This window comes from Pleurodeles waltl, chromosome 3_1, assembly GCF_031143425.1.
Source record: "Pleurodeles waltl isolate 20211129_DDA chromosome 3_1, aPleWal1.hap1.20221129, whole genome shotgun sequence".
NCBI lineage: Eukaryota > Metazoa > Chordata > Amphibia > Caudata > Salamandridae > Pleurodeles > Pleurodeles waltl.
The window spans coordinates 979687162-979704770 of NC_090440.1; the positions used below are offsets into that span (position 1 = coordinate 979687162).

The 17609-nt window shown below is 43.4% G+C and overlaps 1 protein-coding gene across 1 annotated transcript in view; it reads right to left on the reverse strand.

Annotated features, from left to right (window-relative positions):
* Positions 1–17609, reverse strand: part of LOC138284871 (uncharacterized) — a 77112-nt gene that overhangs the window by 34750 nt on the left and 24753 nt on the right. Inside the window, exon 4 of the mRNA XM_069224096.1 lies at positions 10966–11028. Coding sequence (XP_069080197.1) covers positions 10966–11028 — 63 coding nt within the window. The remainder of the gene's footprint in view (positions 1–10965; positions 11029–17609) is intronic.

Below are 17609 nucleotides of genomic sequence, written 5' to 3' on the forward strand. Positions count from 1 at the left end.
AGATTTTTGTGAAAGGAAAATATTGGGGTTGAGCGCCGGATACTCATACATTCACCCTTAGGAAGTTGGTAGTCATTTTGAGTAGGCCGCCCTACACTCATCTAGTTTGGTGTGAATTAGGTTACAAGAATGAGTCTTTTAGATAGAGAAAAACTAGCAGAGGAGCTATTTAGAAGCTTGGATAGTGGACAAACAGTACGACAAGCTATTAGTAATGGAAACTGTGGGTTGAAAGAAGGTCTTAAAGACAAATTCATTAGACTTGAGAAATTAAAGCAAAATGAAATGTCTAGATGGTGGGATGCAATAACACTGAAACAGAATAAGAAATTGGATAGAATACCTAGGGGCTTAAGGTCACATGTTTTCCCCACAGATGATGATTTGGATGTGGATTTATTGAGGAGGTGGGAGGGAGAATTAAAATCTAATTCAATGAAATTTATGGATATTTTGATAGGAAATGCAGAGAGAAAAGTTTCAGAACTTCAATCATAGATTGAGGCATTAGAAACAGAGATAAGAGATTTAAATTTGAAGGATGCAACTGAAAAAAATTATGTTATTTTAAATGATGTGATAATAAAATTTCAGGATGAGATCAAACGTAGAAAAGCTAGGAAATTAAAGAGGGATGAGATGGGCTATTTGAATGGTAGAGTATTTACATTTTCAAGTAAGTATGATCATTTAGTAAGAGGTGTGCTACCTAGAGTACAATCCATGAACTCTATGGATTCGGTAACCACCTCAAGAAGTAGTTTAGCAACTAGTTCTAGTGATACGGAGGGAGTGGAGGCACACACATCCAATCAAGAGCTCAAGAGAATAAAACAGGGCAACTGGAAACTGAATCAAAAGAAAAGTCGGGGAGGAAGAGAAGAAGATGGAAAAGAGGAAAGAATAGACGAACCGCACTCAGGTATGAGGACAAGATCATGGGACAAAAAGAAATGAGTTCCCCTTTGGAGCTAGACAATAATGTGGTGAATATATCTACAAAAGATTTATCTCTAGATATGGTGCAACTTTTGAATAAGGGATTGGGGTTTTGTCCAACTATCAGAGGAGATATATGTAAGTCCAAGATAGCTTTATTTAAGTATATGAGAAAGTTAAAATTGAGGAAACACTTTGACATGCAAACAGCAAAGGTGGGGGTACCTCAGCAAGTAACATCAGTGCACAGCGGATTATCTATTCAAGACGTATATGATACAGTGGTGTTGATGTCCATCACACATTACGAGGAATATCCAACAACTATTTCTACAGTGTTGCAGGAGTTGAATGTGGTGTCAGATGTACTTGTTACAAGTGGACTAAAACAAAAATCTACTTGGATACCTAGACTAGCTATGGACAATAGTGTTCATGTATTTTTCAAATTGGTATGGTGGGATTTGGATAAAGAGGAAGCAAAATGCAAACGACCTATAAGATACAATCTTAAATTTGAAGAATATTCAGCATTGAAAAGCTTGCAGTCAGATGATGATGTGATCATTAAATGAGCAGATAAAGGTGGAAATATAGTAGTGGTGAATCGTGAAGATTATGAGAAGGAGATATATACGCAGCTTTATGATACGAACTGTTATGAAAGAGTATTGTATAATCCCATTACGTGGTTATCCTGAAAGATAAATGGTTTACTTAAAGGATGGTATGATAAGAATTTATTAGACGATGAAGAATATTCATACTTACTTGTGAATCGTCCTAAATTTCCTTGTCTCTATACATTGTCGAAAATACATAAACAATGTGAATTTCCACCAGGGAGACCGATAGTTTCAGGTATGGAGGGTCCTACTGAAAGATTATCTGAGTTCATAGACATATTTTTAAAACCTTTTGTTTGCAATCTCCCCTCATACATCAAGGATACAAAACATATATTGAGTTTACTATCGGATATACAGTGGGAGCCAGGTATGATTATGGTGACTTTGGATGTGGTAGCCCTGTAAACCAGTATACAACATGATTGTGGAGTGCAAGCCATACAATATATGCTCAATAGGAGATCAGCCAGCTTAATGGAACACACACAAATGATATTACAAATGATTGATCTTATCCTGAATCATAACTATTTTCTTTTAAAAAAAGATTGGTTTAAACAGAAACAGGGGGTGGCGATGGGGTCGAGATTCTCTCCCTCATATGCAAATGTATTCATGGGATGGTTTGAAGAGAAATGGGTGTGGGGTTCAGGAGCAGCTGAGTGGCAAACACACATTCTATATTGGGGGAGATACATTGATGATTGCTTTATGATTTGGACAGGCAAGGAAAAGACTTTGAAAGGATTTTGTGACTATCTTAATGACAATGAGGTGAACATCAAGTTTACGTATAAGTATAGTGAGACATGTATTGACTTTCTAGATGTGGAATTGTTTGTGGAAAACAATAAGATAGAAAGTAGGTTATACCGGAAATTGACATCATGCAATACAGTGTTACATGCTACTAGTGCACATCCGAAGTATCAAATAAATGCAATACCCTTTGGGGAAATGGTTAGAGCAAGACGCAATTGTAGCAAAAATAGTGATTTCCACAAGTGTATTGAAGATATGGGACAGAGATTTATTGCTAGGGGATACTCTAAGGACGTTGTGAAGAGGTCACAGCAGAAAGCATCTAAAATATCTCGATCTCATACACTAGCACACCACGAGTCTACAAGAGAAGAAAAATGGAGGAAGGATGGTAAGAAATTTAGGATAATATTAGACTATACGGATAGTTCATTTAGATTACTGAAAATTATGAAAAAACACTGGACCATCCTTACTCAAGATCAAACCTTGAAAAAATATATTGGCCAGAGACCAGAGGTATCGTACAGAAGAGGTAATACACTGAACAATTTGTTGAGTCCGAGCTATTTGGGAGTGAAAACAAAGCTGAATTGTCTGAATTCACAAAATGTGGGTTTCTTTAAATGAGGTAATTGTACAATGTGCAGGTGGGTGTGGCATGCCAAAAAGGACTTTTGTGGTATTGGAAACACTAAATATAATATCAAATCTTATATAGATTGCAATACCAAATATGTAGTATATATGCTTATTTGCAAATGTGGTAAGATATACGTGGGTAGTACTATTAGTCCCCTTAGAATAAGAATCTCGGAACATTGGAGAGCAATACGTCAGGAAGATGAGCGTTATCCTATAGCTTCCCATATGAAGGCTTGTGAGGTATTGGATTTGAGCGGTGTGAAAAAAATCCACGTGGCAGTAATAGAGAACTAAAGTTAAGAAGAAAGGAATCCGTTTGGATTATGCGTTTAGGGCCAGAAGAGCAGGGTTTAAATTCTGATTATGAGATGGAATATTTTCTTGGTGACAGATAAGGAGGCTAACTGATCAGACCTTGATATAAGGAGTGATTAAACCTGAATATCTTGATAACAATTATCAGATGTAAACATATGGATTTTCCAAGGGTTGTTAATACCAATAATGTCTTATAGATGTGATCTAATATTCTGATGATATTTTGATAGAACTGTTATTTTTGGTGTTTTAAACTTAGTCTTTTCCTCCTTTTTTCACTAATCATAGAAATATTCTGGTGGCATATTTTATTAGAATTGTTATGGTTTGGTGTTTTAAGCTTAGTTCCTCCTTCTTTAACTGTGAAATTATGGAGGTATATTCCATGCTATGATCGTGAGTATTTGTTGTGATCTATACACTGAGTACCTGTTTGTAGGGATTTTTAGGTGATTAATGTAGTGAAAAACGAGTATCTATTGGAAATGCAATTCTGAAACACGATGTGGCGCTGTGAATAAATATATCATTGAAGGGAGAGTAAATCTTCATGAAGACGAGTCAGTCTTCAATGTTTATGAAAGGCAAGAAGTCCTTTTATCTTTGTATGTGGTGATCAAGAGTTTTTGTAACCGAAGGGTAAATACTCGAAATGAAGACGAGTCCGTCTTCAGTGTTTATGAAAGACAAGAAGCCCTTTCTCTATTTTGATGTGCACAGGGGGCGGGCGTTAAAACGCTGATGCGGACACTTGGTTCCTCTTCCAATGTTCTTCCGACGTACTCGCGGTTAGAACGCAATAAATAAGGAAGAAGGTAAGAGTTTTGGGGATGGCAATAGCTTTCTCTGTCCATTTGAGAATGCTTTAGTCACTAATTGAAATTAATCATTTCAGGATACGCCGGTCTTTTGGCCTAAAGGCACACATTAATAGAAGATAAGGGTTCTAATACACGTAGTGAGGTAAGTAGCATGGGGGCAATATAATTTATAACTTACAATTTATAATTTGAGACACTTTACATATAATTAAATTATGAGGAAATGTTAACAAGAATTATATCTTTTAACATAGAAGAGTTACACGGCAGTATTTGGGACATAAGGATTATTTGAGGTATACGTTTTTATTATATCATTGTGTACCTTTGAAGGCATATAGGTGTACTTATTATTATATGGTTAAAAATCTTTTTTCGCATGCTCTCCACCATTCTGCGGTTACGATTTCGTTATTGTTATGGTTTGTGAGGACTGTCTTTAATTACTGGCAAGGATATGAACTATTGAAAGTTTTGTAGCATGTGCCATTGCAGTATGATTGTTGAGTGACAATTTTCACTGTCAATTGGGACTTTATTTGGGGTGAGGTCCTAGCTATTGGCACCGCCAGATTTTTGTGAAAGGAAAATATTGGGGTTGAGCGCCGGATACTCATACATTCACCCTTAGGAAGTTGTTAGTCAGGCCCACTCCTACTTTGGCCAGTCTATGCAACAAAAATCTCGTATTGACTAAACCAAATTTCTGGGTAATTTTGAGAAAGGTCACATTGAGAGCCTGTGTCTGATGTAGATTACGGCGGTCGAGTTACTCCGTCACAATGGTGGCAGATATCCTGTCCATAGGAAATAATGGGATTTATATTTTGGTGGACAGGATATCCGTCACCATTGTTACGGAGTAACCCGTCTGCCGAAATCTAAATCAGGCCTTCTGTTTTGAATATAGGTTATAGTTGACAACCAGCCCAAAATCTCCCTTGGTGGGGACCAACACAGTTATTTCTCAACCAGACCTGCGGCCCTATTACAGAAAGTGTCCCGGCGGGGCAAAGTGTGCCTGCTTTGTGCACCCCCGGGGCACTTTGGTAGTACAGAAGGGGCCGCAGATGCTTGTGGGCCCCCATCTGTAATACAGAAAGCGCTGGTGCACGTGGTACCAGCGCTATCATTAGAGGGTGCTCCCTCATTTGCTTGGGGGCGAGGCCCAATGCAAATGAGGGAATTACTTTGCCTCTGCGCCTGTACCATATTATGGACGCGGACGCAGAGACAAGCGTGCCTTTAGGAGATGCACTGGAAGTACGCTACAAAAAGGTGGTGCACTTTCAGTGCACCTCCTAAAGGCAGCCCTCTGGAAGGGAGAAAGGGGGTCCCATTGACCCCTTAAACATCCCCTTTCAGGCTGGTGTAGTCACTCACTGCACTCGTCTACAACGGGAATCTCCCCCCTCACACTTTTGAAAGTGCAGGCAGGTGCTGCCTGAACTGTGAAACACAGAGCGGCTTTGAAGCAGCAGCTATTCCAATTAAATGTGCTACCCCAGGATGGCATGATTTCACTGCTACCCTGAGTGCTGCACATTCAACATAATAGGGGGCACCTTCCCTGTTTGTGCCTGGCACACCTGTTTTAAGGAGCGCCATGGCGCAAACAGGGAAAGTGTGTCTGTATGGTAATATGGGACCCAGCATCCACTTTGGATAAAGCTTGTGTGGGATTTTCTTTCTGACATGTCACTCAAAGATACTCCTCACGTGGTTCCCAGAGGTAAGCCAGCACAAAACAGTTTGTGGCCCAGATCTACTGGCCTTTCACAGGCACTAGTCTGCCATGAATGATCCCACCACATCCCTTGAAGCCTTCCCAAAGAACTGCCACAGGCTCTTTCTCAGAATCAAAAATAAGTAATACACTGTTCCAACCATGTAAAACAGAAAGTAGTGACCGGGGTCCTAAATTCTAGGAGCAAGAGGCCTCACACACCCATAGGGTGTCATGCTTCATCATAGGCACTGCTCCTCGTCAGACCGGCGCTGCAATGTCTGACGGGCACCACCCCGTGAGGGGGGGCTCTTTGCCGGAGATCTTTTTATGTGGTGGTGCCGTGACCCCAAAGGTAATTGAAGTGTCAACGGAGATCAAAAAAGAATGTGATTTAAAATTGACTACCAAAACCGCCACTGAGACAATGGATTTTATTAGACCAGATGGACGGTCAGGGCCAAGGTTAAAAATATATAGTCAGAAGAGTGAATAGAGAAATTAAGATCAATCACTCTTATAGTGAAAAAATGTATCAAAAGGAGGGGTCTGGGAATTTTCCAAAATCTACCCTCTCATGGGTCAACATGTTTCGCATCCTGGTGGTCCAAACGGATCCAGTGATGCTTCATCAGGACCTTATATGACTATGTGTATCTCCTAAGTACTAAGGGTCACATATATTTCCGAACAAGGTATACAAGTTACTATCAGCCCGCAATTAGCTGGGGGGAGTAACAATCACTTACATGAACGTGGAACCAGTCGTTCCTAACTCGTGCCCGTCCTAAACTTGAAGACGCGCATCCTAGGAATACACAGACCAATGGTCCAGCGCTAAATGACGTTTTTGTCTGCTGCTGTAACCAGGACGTAACCTACCCCGGTCCGTGGTTCCCGAAGACTTTCTCAGAATCACCCTCCCGCCTCATGGCCTGGAAGAGTGTATAAGTGAAAGGCCTTAGCATTCAAAGCGGGCAGTGGTAGATCTAATAGGGGAACATAAAGGACAAGGCTCCCACCCACGGGTTGTATTTTTTTAATTTCAAATTTCCCTTTGCACCTTTGGAGTTTGGGCTGGCGCGCAGGTGAGAATTTAAACAAAATTAAATTGCAGTCATGTGAATCCAATGCATTACAATTTGATCTGTTTGTCGTCCTTTTCACCATCTGCATGGTTTGAACAAAGTGATGATCCAGGCAACAGATGGAGTTGGGGTGGCAGACTCAGGGAGAATGTTAGAGTGCAGCAGGTGCAGTGCTGTTGGGGCCGAGCTGCTGCTAGAAGGAAAGAGAGAACCTCAGATCCGCTGTCAGGTAGGTATACTTTCACTACAAGGTAAACAAATGAACCGAGGAGCCAAAGGAGTGGTCCTGGGTTTCCAGATACCTGAAGGCCTGGGAAATCTGTGGGGCTGTAGGAGCATGAGGGTGGATAACCAGGGGTTTCAGCGTGCAGGGAATAGACTTTTTGTGGTGGGGCGGGAGGGGAATGAGTCTGGGGACTCCGAGCACCAGGTGGCACAGTCTGAGAGAATTGTGTTAAACGTGCTGCCTGCTACACAGGATCTCTGGGCCAGGAAGAACTGGGGCTGATTCTTTCAATTCGGTTTCGACAGAGGAATGCAGCGAGGTACATCAAAGTGTGAGTGACAGGTAAGTTTGTACTGGTTCAGGTGGAACAGGGATCTGAGGTCTGATGGATGGTGGCATGGAGCAGAGCTGAGGGGTAGGCGGGTTGTGACAGAGTTGGAGGCAAAGGTGGGGGGCAGGATGCAGGCTGGTAATGACTGAGATGGGGACAGGGGTGTGGCATTCAGGGGAGTAGTAAAGTGGAAGGCAGGGGCGTGTGTGGGGGCAAGTGGCTTGGTAACGACTGATGTGGGGCAGGCGATTTACGACTGACAGGGAAGGCGTGTGATCAGGCAGGTAGTGGGAAGGAGAAAGGAGTTGGGAACAAGTGGGTAGTGACAGGTGGGGAAGATGAGTAGTGACTAAGGTGGGTCGGGTGTTCAGTGGTGGGAGTTGTACATGAGGTGTGGCGGGTGTGTGGACCAGACATGAGTGTCATTGTGTGGGCATGGGTAGCTTTCAGGTGGGGGTGCTTGGTGGGTTAGGGGTGTACAGAAGCTGGTGGTGACAGAGGTAGGGACAGGTAAGGCAAGGGCTGGGGTCTAGGAAATGGGCAGGAATAAATGAGCAGTGGGCAGAAGTGTGGGTCAGCAAGTAAATTGGCATCATAACGTTTGGCTGGGAAGATGTAGGATAAAAAGTGGAAGGAACTGGAATGTAGACATGACAGGAGAAGCAATGTACAATTTAAAAACAAGTAGACCATGCGAAATCGCACATCAAGACTTTTTGAACTACTTCTAATACGTACTGAGTGTTAGTGAAAAATTTCTGAAAATGTAGAGTTGTCACACGGCTTTTCAAAGTTTTCTGGCAAATGGAATCTTCACACCAAAAAAAAAAAAAAAAAAAAACTTTCAAAGGGTCAGGCTTGCTCGTTACCCAATGAAGGTACTGGACTATATCAGAACCTGCAGCTTTCTTATGAAAATTTAGGAGGCACAAATTTAAGCTATTTGAGGGGTCACCCACTACCTCTTTATGTCTTGCTCGCTCACTCGCTCTGTGATGAGTCCGGGAACCACTTTTCAATGCTACCCTTAATATCAAACCCATTTTGAAATTTCAGCATTGTGTTCCGTCAAGTGAATCGCCCCCTACTGGCACAAAATCCTGCCTCCACTGCTGATGGTGTGAACTATGCATGACATGTTAAAATACATTTTTGCATCCAAATTGTGCATGTACACTATATGTAATATCAGTACAGGTGCCTTTCAACAGTAGATTATCCTTTGTTTCCTCGAGTAACCTCAGTGAAATGAAAGCGGGCCACCAAAAATGAACGTAAAGCAGACAGGGTGTGCCAATAAGAGAACCTCTCTATCAAAATGGTACTGCAGCACCGCAAAGTGTAATTTCAGCCTGTCTGAAGGAGTGTTGGTTGTGACAAAAGCAAAGGTTATGAAAAACTTGGATTGTGGGTCGGTCAAATAAAAAGAAAAAAACAGAGGGGCCGGTAATAGGCGAATAGGGAACATAAAAATGTTTTGGAGGAGAGGAAGAAAAACTGGTGAAATGATAGGAAAATTAAGGGAGGACGAGGTGGAGGAGAAGGCAGGAAGGGGGTCACTAAAGGGTTTGGAAGGAAGTAGAGGTAACAGGGAATATGCCCTCCTACTTCAAACACAGGGTAAACACTAAGGTGAAGGTGCGAGCTATAGTTTCTTGAAATAACTAACTATAACTGCTGAATTTCTATGGTTTTGAGCAAGTAAATTCGGAACCTAACTGTAACGACCCTGTAATCTTTGTTTTTTAAGAGAACTTCTATATTTTTTAAATTATATTTCCTAACTATAATGACCCTTTGACCTTGTTTTTTCAGTGAATGTCCATTTTCTTTTTAACGTTAAGTAATTTTAATCACTTAACGTAAATGCAACCCCCACCGTGCATGGAGCCAACCCCTAATAGCCCATGTTTCCTACCCCCCAGCCGATGTGAGAGAGAAAATGGCGGCCGCAACTTTTCTGTCAGGTTGCGGGAGCCATTCAGGGCCTTGCTTTTCCCCTGGATCCGAGGAGGATCCCAGGATGATATGCGGATTGTCTAAAGGAAAAAAATGCCTATTTTATTGCCCATGAGGATTCCCTAATGGACTCCTCCATCTGTCCTATGGGATCATGTTACCTGTATCCTGACCCCTTATATGTTTTTACACTGCTTTTTTCCACACCCTCCAGCCAATGCAGAAAACAAAATGGTGGGCGCAACTTTTCTGCCAGGTTGAGGCCAGCCAATTTGGGCCTTGCTTTTCCCGCCAGATTCACGAAGGATCCCCGGAGGATCCCAGGAAGATCCGCGTCTCTAGATATACAAATTTAGTTTTCATTTAATATTTTAAAAACTACTGAATGGATTTACACCAAATAAAAAACAGCACTTTTTCTGGACCAAGGCCTACCTTCCTGCCAAATTTAGTACAAACCCATCCAGTAGTTTGGGCTGCGATTGTGTTAAAAATCCCCAAGGAAATTGACATGGGAAACACACTTTTTTTTACCCCTTCTTTTTCTCGGACCCCACTTGACGGATCATCCCGAAAAATACCATGCACAACAAGAACCTTGGGCACACCTTTATTGGAAAATTTCCTGAAGATTCGTCAAATAGTGCCAACAATAGAGCCAGGCCAAAAAACATTTTGTCAATGGAAACTAGGTCTTAACTATAACTAACTACTGGCAACTGCCAGTAGGGTATTTATGCATATTGATAGATAGAGCTAGATAGATAGATAGATAGATAGATAGATAGATAGATAGAAGAGATAGAAGAGATAGATAGATAGATAGATAGATAGATAGATAGATAGATAGATAGATAGATAGATAAATAGAACATTTCCCTCCTTGAACTTTTTTAAATAATGTTTCTTAGTGGTTAATTAGAAATGTATTAAAAAACAGAATACAAATGTGCCTCCTTCCAATTCATTCAGTCTAGAATAATATTTATTACATTTATGGTATCTAAATTTAAAATCATAGACAAAATCAGTGGCTTATTTGGGCAATTCATTAAGTGATGCAAAGAGATACTGCTGAGATATGTGATCGTAAGCTTTCGTTTTAGGCAGGTCAGTGATACACCACATCAAAATGTGCAGAAATGACATGAGTTGGAACTGCAGAGACAGCACCACCAACAGTCTGGAGGAGTACCGATTATGGGCATGGTGGCTAAATTAATGGAAGAAGATTACGTCTAATACAGATATACTTCAGGATTAGGATTAGGCAGCATAAAAAGCAATAGTATGCACGCATGATAAGAATGAACATTATGATACAAGCTAAAGATCATGTCAGATTTGTCAGCCTTTTTGCAGATCTATCAGCGGGAGCCGAATTTAATCGAACACCTGATATCAGAAGACACAACATATCATTCTCCTGAAAGGTCACATAACAGGACTCAGTCCAACAGACAGCACTCCTTAATCATGCACACAACAGTATCAGGAGCAATGATAAGAAGTCTACTATACCTGCTCCAAGCACAACGAAAGGAAGAGCCTTTAACAGCATGTACTGACTTTCCCCACCAGAAGCTAAACAAATATAAAATAAGAGGTTATATTTCTCATAGAAATAAACTGTATTTCCAAAATGTTCCGTCCTTTTTTGTGCTGCCTTCCCATGGTCCCCTTCTGATAAAGCATGAAAATAAAGCACATAGTTGACAATGATTTGTATTTTATGGAAACTCCAATTAATACATTTGTATCATAATAAGCATAATATGACACATCCATCACTCCACCTACTCCTTTCTTCCTCATCACCTCATGACAGGCACCTCAGGCACACCACTGCAAGATGGCGCATTGCTTGCAGGTATATATACAGTAAGTGGACTTTCTCTTCCCAATGCAGCGAAACCTCCTAGACCAAAAGGGTATGATGCAGATGTTACACGTTCCAAAAGTAAGGAAAAATCTAGGAGCCATTCACAATTCTTTACAGAGTCTGCTCAACCCAAACCATCATGGTGAAACTGCAAAGCTCAAGGAAGAAACACAAGCCAGTGTCCATAAAATTAGCAAACATTACTGCAATCACTGTAGAAAATGCTCCATGAAGGTGGAGCATGGCATGGCAGCGGAGCTGTAGAGCTCCGATACGGGCCATGGCTGTGGGGCCAGATATTCTGTATGACGGAGCCCCAAAGCTGGCCCGTGGACTCCCGACAGGGAGAGCTCCCCTGGCTGACATGGAGGTGAGCGGGACCCCCCTGGACTCCATGATTCAGGAGCGAGGCCAGTTGCAGCTGCTGCGGCCTGGCTTCCCAAAATGGCACAGCAGTGTTACCTGCCGCAGAGACTGTGTCCGTTCTGTGGCCCAGAGTGGGGTGAGCAGAGCGCTCAATCGGAGCAGCACTGCAGACCGAAGTCTGCCCGCATACCTGGTCAGTGGATCTCCTGGACATCGCCACGCTCCCCTGGGAACGCCGAAGTGTGTAGCTTCCTCCGAACTCTGCAGAGGAGGGCGGGTTGCCCACAGTGCTGCTTCTGAGGGGGAAGCACTGACGATTAAACACAATACGGCCCCTGCTCAGCTGCCACATGAGCGATTTGGCACTGTGATGCTCTTCAGTAGTGGGGGTGCAGCAGAGCCACCGCAAAGTGTTGAGTCTAAAGTTCGGGGCCTGAATGCCTGCATGCAAGGAACCTTCTTGCACCGGAGTTGCCCATTGAGAATTCCTGATCGGATGGCCCCGGGAGACATATGCTTGTGCTACCTGGCAGATTCTTCTCAGCACTTGGCTGAGGGCAGAGGATGACTGCGGCGTTGGGGATGTCTGATTCTGTATATCCTTCCACGCTTGCCCCGATAGCTCATCATCCTTACTCTTGATAGTCAGCTGCATGGATATGTTTACTGCTAGTGGAAGTACTCTCTCCATGGCTGCTAGGGAGACGAAGCATACTTAGACCTCTAGCTGGGTCTCTGCAGACTGATCCTGTATGCTGGCTGCAGCTACATGGTAGACAGTGGCTGTGCATATCTCTGTTGGTGATGCACAACTCTCATGGACGGGGCCACGGCTGGTCCAAAGGTAATTTTTGGGGTGCTCGTGCCCAGGGTGCGGTGGCCTGTGTAGCCTGCTGAGGTTTGAGGAGCTGCCACGGCCTGACGGCGACAGCCCTGGAACTGAATTACTTGGCTGAGTGAGACGGGGTTCAGAAGACTGCCTGATTGTTGCCAAAAGATACGCTGTCCCCGAATGCCTGGATTGGCAGGAGAAAAGCATTAGAGATGGTGTGCACTAAATCCTCACAACAAACCTGGGTGGCGTTAGCTAAGGGTGACAGAAATGTACCCATACCACCACAATGACTAGACAATAAAGGATTAGAATCGCATACAGCAACAATTTTATTGGCTATCATACTCTGCGAAAGGATGGAAGATGCGGAAGGCCGATCATGTAGGAATAATATAAGAGTGGTGGGTCTTACTGAGAAGGTCGATGGATGGTCCATGGGGTTATATATGAAAGACTGGCTGGCACATACAGTGTTGGAAGGGAAGACCTCCAAATAGTTCATGGAGGAAAGGGTGCATAGAGGGTGCATAGAGTGCCCGCCAAGGCCCCCACCTGAGTCATAATAGTGAGACTCCTAAACTGCAGAGATGTGTTGTTACAGAAAGCTAGAAAGCATGGTCTCTGGCAAGTGGAGGGAGCTAATGTGGCGCTATATCCTGACTTCACGATGGCGGTACAAACACAGAGAGCTACTTATCTGGCAGTCAAGCACCATCTCCAGTTGTTAGATATCCAATATGTGCTGTTCTTCCCAGTGAGGCTCCATGTTATTGTGGGAGGTGATTTGCACTTCTTCTTGACCCCGGGGTCTGGGAGTGGTTGGAAAAGCGGAGGTATCCACCCCCATGGAATGGATGAGAGGAAAGCACATAGGGTGGGTGGCTGGCAGCTAAGTGAAGACAGAAGCCACTTAAGCCGTGTGAACAGTTAGTGCAGAAACTTACTTGTGACCAGGCGGAAATTGAACAGGCAGAGGTAGTGAAAGCACTGCAGCACCAGCAGGAGGTATCGAGTGGTACACAAAGGGATGTGCTCCGGGAAGACTAGGAGGACTCAGTGCCAGGTGGCTCGAGGTCAACATCCTAAGAAACAAGAGCACCTCTCCAGGTCAACATCCTCCAAGATGGAGCTGCCACTGGCGGTGGGGACACCAATGACTTCAGAAGAAATCCTCTAAGTACCCGTAGTAAACTGGATGGACTCTAGAGTATGGGGAATGATGTGTATCCCTCACAGCCTCTGGGGTGCTGCCTAAGATTTCAGGTCCACGCTCCCAGCATAACTGGTTATTGTTTAATTGCTTTTCTTTACTTTGTTTTGTTTGTTCTTGAAGGGCAAATCGTGTACTGTGCATTTGGGAAGTGGCTAGTTAGATGTCTGGGGTGCAGTAAGGTAAGGTAGGGTGGGTGGGGAGTTGGGGTGAGGGGTTTTTGGTTTAAGGATCGGTAAATGAGAAAGTGGAGTTGTTGCCAAGCAGTTGACACTAGCCAGTTGGGATACTGTCTGAAGATGACTATAGATGCCTGTGAATAGTGTAAATGTATTGTCATGGAATGTTAATGGTTTGGGTCACAGAATGAAGCTGGGTCTTGTGCATAAAGTTATAGTACGCTATGCAGCCGATCTGGTGTTTCTAAAGGAGACACAAATGTGCAGTATTAATGCCCCGGTGCTGACTAGGGGTAAATTTTAAAAAAATTGACATGCTGGCTATACTAGGGAGTCTAGAGGAATGGCCATTTGGGAATGGAAATCTTTTTCCTTTGATGTCACTAAAATGTGGAGAGATGCCTTGGGCCATTATATAGTAATAGCGGGTAGGTGGGAGGGAGAGCTACTGGTACTTATTTGTGTTTGTGTTCTAACAGGCCTCTAATCAGATATGCTGCAGGTGTTAAGCAGAATAGTGATAGAGGTCCAACAAGCTTTGACGATCATGGGTGGAGATTTTAATATGCTAATAGACCCCACTGTAGATGGGACATATACGAAACAAGAATGAACACCTTACGAGGAGGGAAACTCAATGGTTTTGCTTGGGCCTAGAAGAAGTATGGAGATCCTTAAGTCCTCAGGATAAGGCATATTCCTACTACTCCGATAACACCCATTCCTGTATAGGCTACATGTTTACCTCTGCAGTATCATTACATAGATGAATGGGTGCACAATTTAAAGCTTGCTGAATTTCAGGTCATTCCCCTCTTGAGATCAGTCTACAGGCACATACCACGAGACAAAGGGCCACCTGGCGGATGGCAGCCTGACTCCTCACTTCCCCGCAGGAAGTGGAGAGACTATCCCAGGATAATTATTTTAAAGAGAATGAGGGGATGCATGTAGATGAGACAGTCCTGTGAGAGGCATATAAAATGACAATTAGGCGAGAGATTATAGCTGGAGAAGGAGCGGATAAAAGGAAGAGAAAACAAAAATGTGACGAGTTGGAGGAGGTGATACGTCGTCTAGAGGCTAGACATGCTCAGTCACCAGTGGATAATATAGCTCTACAACTAGATCACGGCTGAGCAGAATACAAGGCGGTGGCCACAAATGAGGTTAAATTGATGTATCAGGCCCATCAGTGCCAAATATATAAAGGCTGAGATAAGGCGGGGAAACTATTGGCATGGTTAGTGACAAGGGAAATTGCAAGATCCCATATAACAGAAATGACTGACCCTGAAGGGATAAAATACACACTAGTGCAACTATGACCGAGACCGTTGCAGGCTATTTGCAGGAGTTTTATAGGGGGACTCATGGCTATACTGATGCGAAACTACAGGTCTTTGTTAAAGATTGCCCTTGCAGAATTTTGAGAAAGACAACGGCTTTAGGACTAGAGGTGGATATAACGGTGGAGGAGATAGGGACAGTGCTTGTACAATTGCAATCTGGAAAGACCCCAAGCTCTAGTGGGCTTCCGGTGGAAGTCTTCCATCACATGGCGGAAAGGTTAGTGCCTCCCCTCCACATGATGTACGTTAAGGCCTATGAACAAGGGGTATTACCTGAGGATCTCAGGGCAGTGATGGGGATTCCTGTTCTGGAAACCAGCAGATAAGTGGGACTCATACAGACCTCTATGGATGCTAAATGTAGATGCTAAGATATTGGCAAAGGCTCTCACATACTAACTGCGGGGTGATAATAAATGTGATAAACCCAGACCAAAATGGCTTTATGCTGCATCGCTCCACCGCTTTAATCTCAGAAGGTTATCCAATAATTTTGTAATGGCCTTAGGTTTGCAGGTTCCGCTCGCTGTGGCCTCCCTGGACGCTCATAACCATTTGATTCAGTGGAATGGCCCTACATGTTTGCAATTTTAGCGAAAAGGGGATTCCGTCTGAAATGTTTACATTTCAACACGCCTCAAGCACAGGTGAATGGAGTGCTGTCTCATGTTTCCCTGATAGAAAGGGGACCGTGACAGGGTTGTCTTCTGTCACCTTTACTGTTCGCACTAGTTATAGAGCCACTAGCGGAAGGGGTGTGATGGGATGAACAGATGGAAGGTTAAAGGTGGGATTTGTCATTGGAAGAATGTATGTCACTGTATGCCGATGATCTACTGCTCTATTTGGCAGACCCGGATAATTATCTAGACTGAATTAGAGAAATGTTTGAGATCTTTGGAGAATATTCTGAACTCCAAATTAATTAGGATAAATCGTTCATCTTCCCAGTGGGGTGGGGAGAACCCTCTCTCCATGCCGCACAGGGTTGACAGGATGTATTTTAAAATATCTGGGATTCTGAATCTCCATGCCCCCTACCATACATTATGAGGACAATATAGCACCATTGATATGGGGTGGAGACGTCAAACACTGGGAGGGCCTGCCACTTTCTCTGTTGGGAAAAGTGGCAGTATTTAAAATAGGGACCCTCTCTAGTTTTCTCTATGTTTACAGAACACCCTCTATAGACTACCGCAACGATTCTTCACGGAGGTGGATGCACTACTACATGCCCTTCTGTGGCAGGGTGGTGCCCCAAGAATAGCCCTTGCCCACCTCCAGCGTTCCATGTATGAGAGAGATATAGCCCTCCTTAGTGTGCAGAGATATTATGAGGCAGCACACTTGTCTACAATTAATGATTGGGTATTTGCATCACAGTCTCACCCGCCATTTCGGATGGATAGGGAAATGATGGGAGGAAAAGCTTACCTACATGTCTACGATGGCGGGAAATTGAGAAATTATGCTCCCCCAGCTACAAAACTGACAGCGGAATTATGGCATGAGTTACACAAAGCGAGGGGGCTGCAAGGGTAGATTGGCCCCAAGGACCCCATTGTGGATGGGTACTAGATTGCCAGATGTTGCCGTACTGGAAAGTTTTAGACAACAATTGAGTTTAATAGGAATCCATACGTTGGCAGATGTGTGGGATGCCAACGGAATGGCATCATTCTCACACTTTCAAACAGTGTTGCATGCACCCCTCTCAAATGTTTAAATACCTCCAATTGCAAAACACTTTGAAAGTGCAAATAGCGGCAGGCGAAGAAACTATGGAGTCTGCTCTCCTAGAATTTAGGTTATTAGATGCTGCCCTGACATAGAAAATGATATTACATACACTCCAGACCCACATGCGAAATGCTCAGAAAGATTTAGGTTCACGAGACATAAATGGCAGATTGATGTTGGAGAACTGGACGATGATGACAGGATAAAGGTGTTATAATTCCTTAGCCGGGTACCGATTAAAGCTCGATACAGACTAATACAATTATAAGTCCCATCTAGAGAATTTTATATTAGAGCACATTTACACACAATTGGGAGTAATTCTGATCTCTTCTGTTTACGGCAATGTGGGTAACTGAGGAACTTATTCCATACTCTTTGCGACTGTCCAACACTGCCAGTTTTCTGGGAAAGGGTACATCAGCGGCTAGAGGAGGCCACTGTGGTTAAGATGGAGAGATCTGTCCCGCATGCCTTATTGGGAATATGGACAGCTTCTGATGCCATTTCATGCCAACGAATGCTTATTAATCTGGGGTTCGTATTGGCCAAGAGAGAAATGTGCAGGTGGGGTGTGGCTGGGACTCCTAAGTTAGCA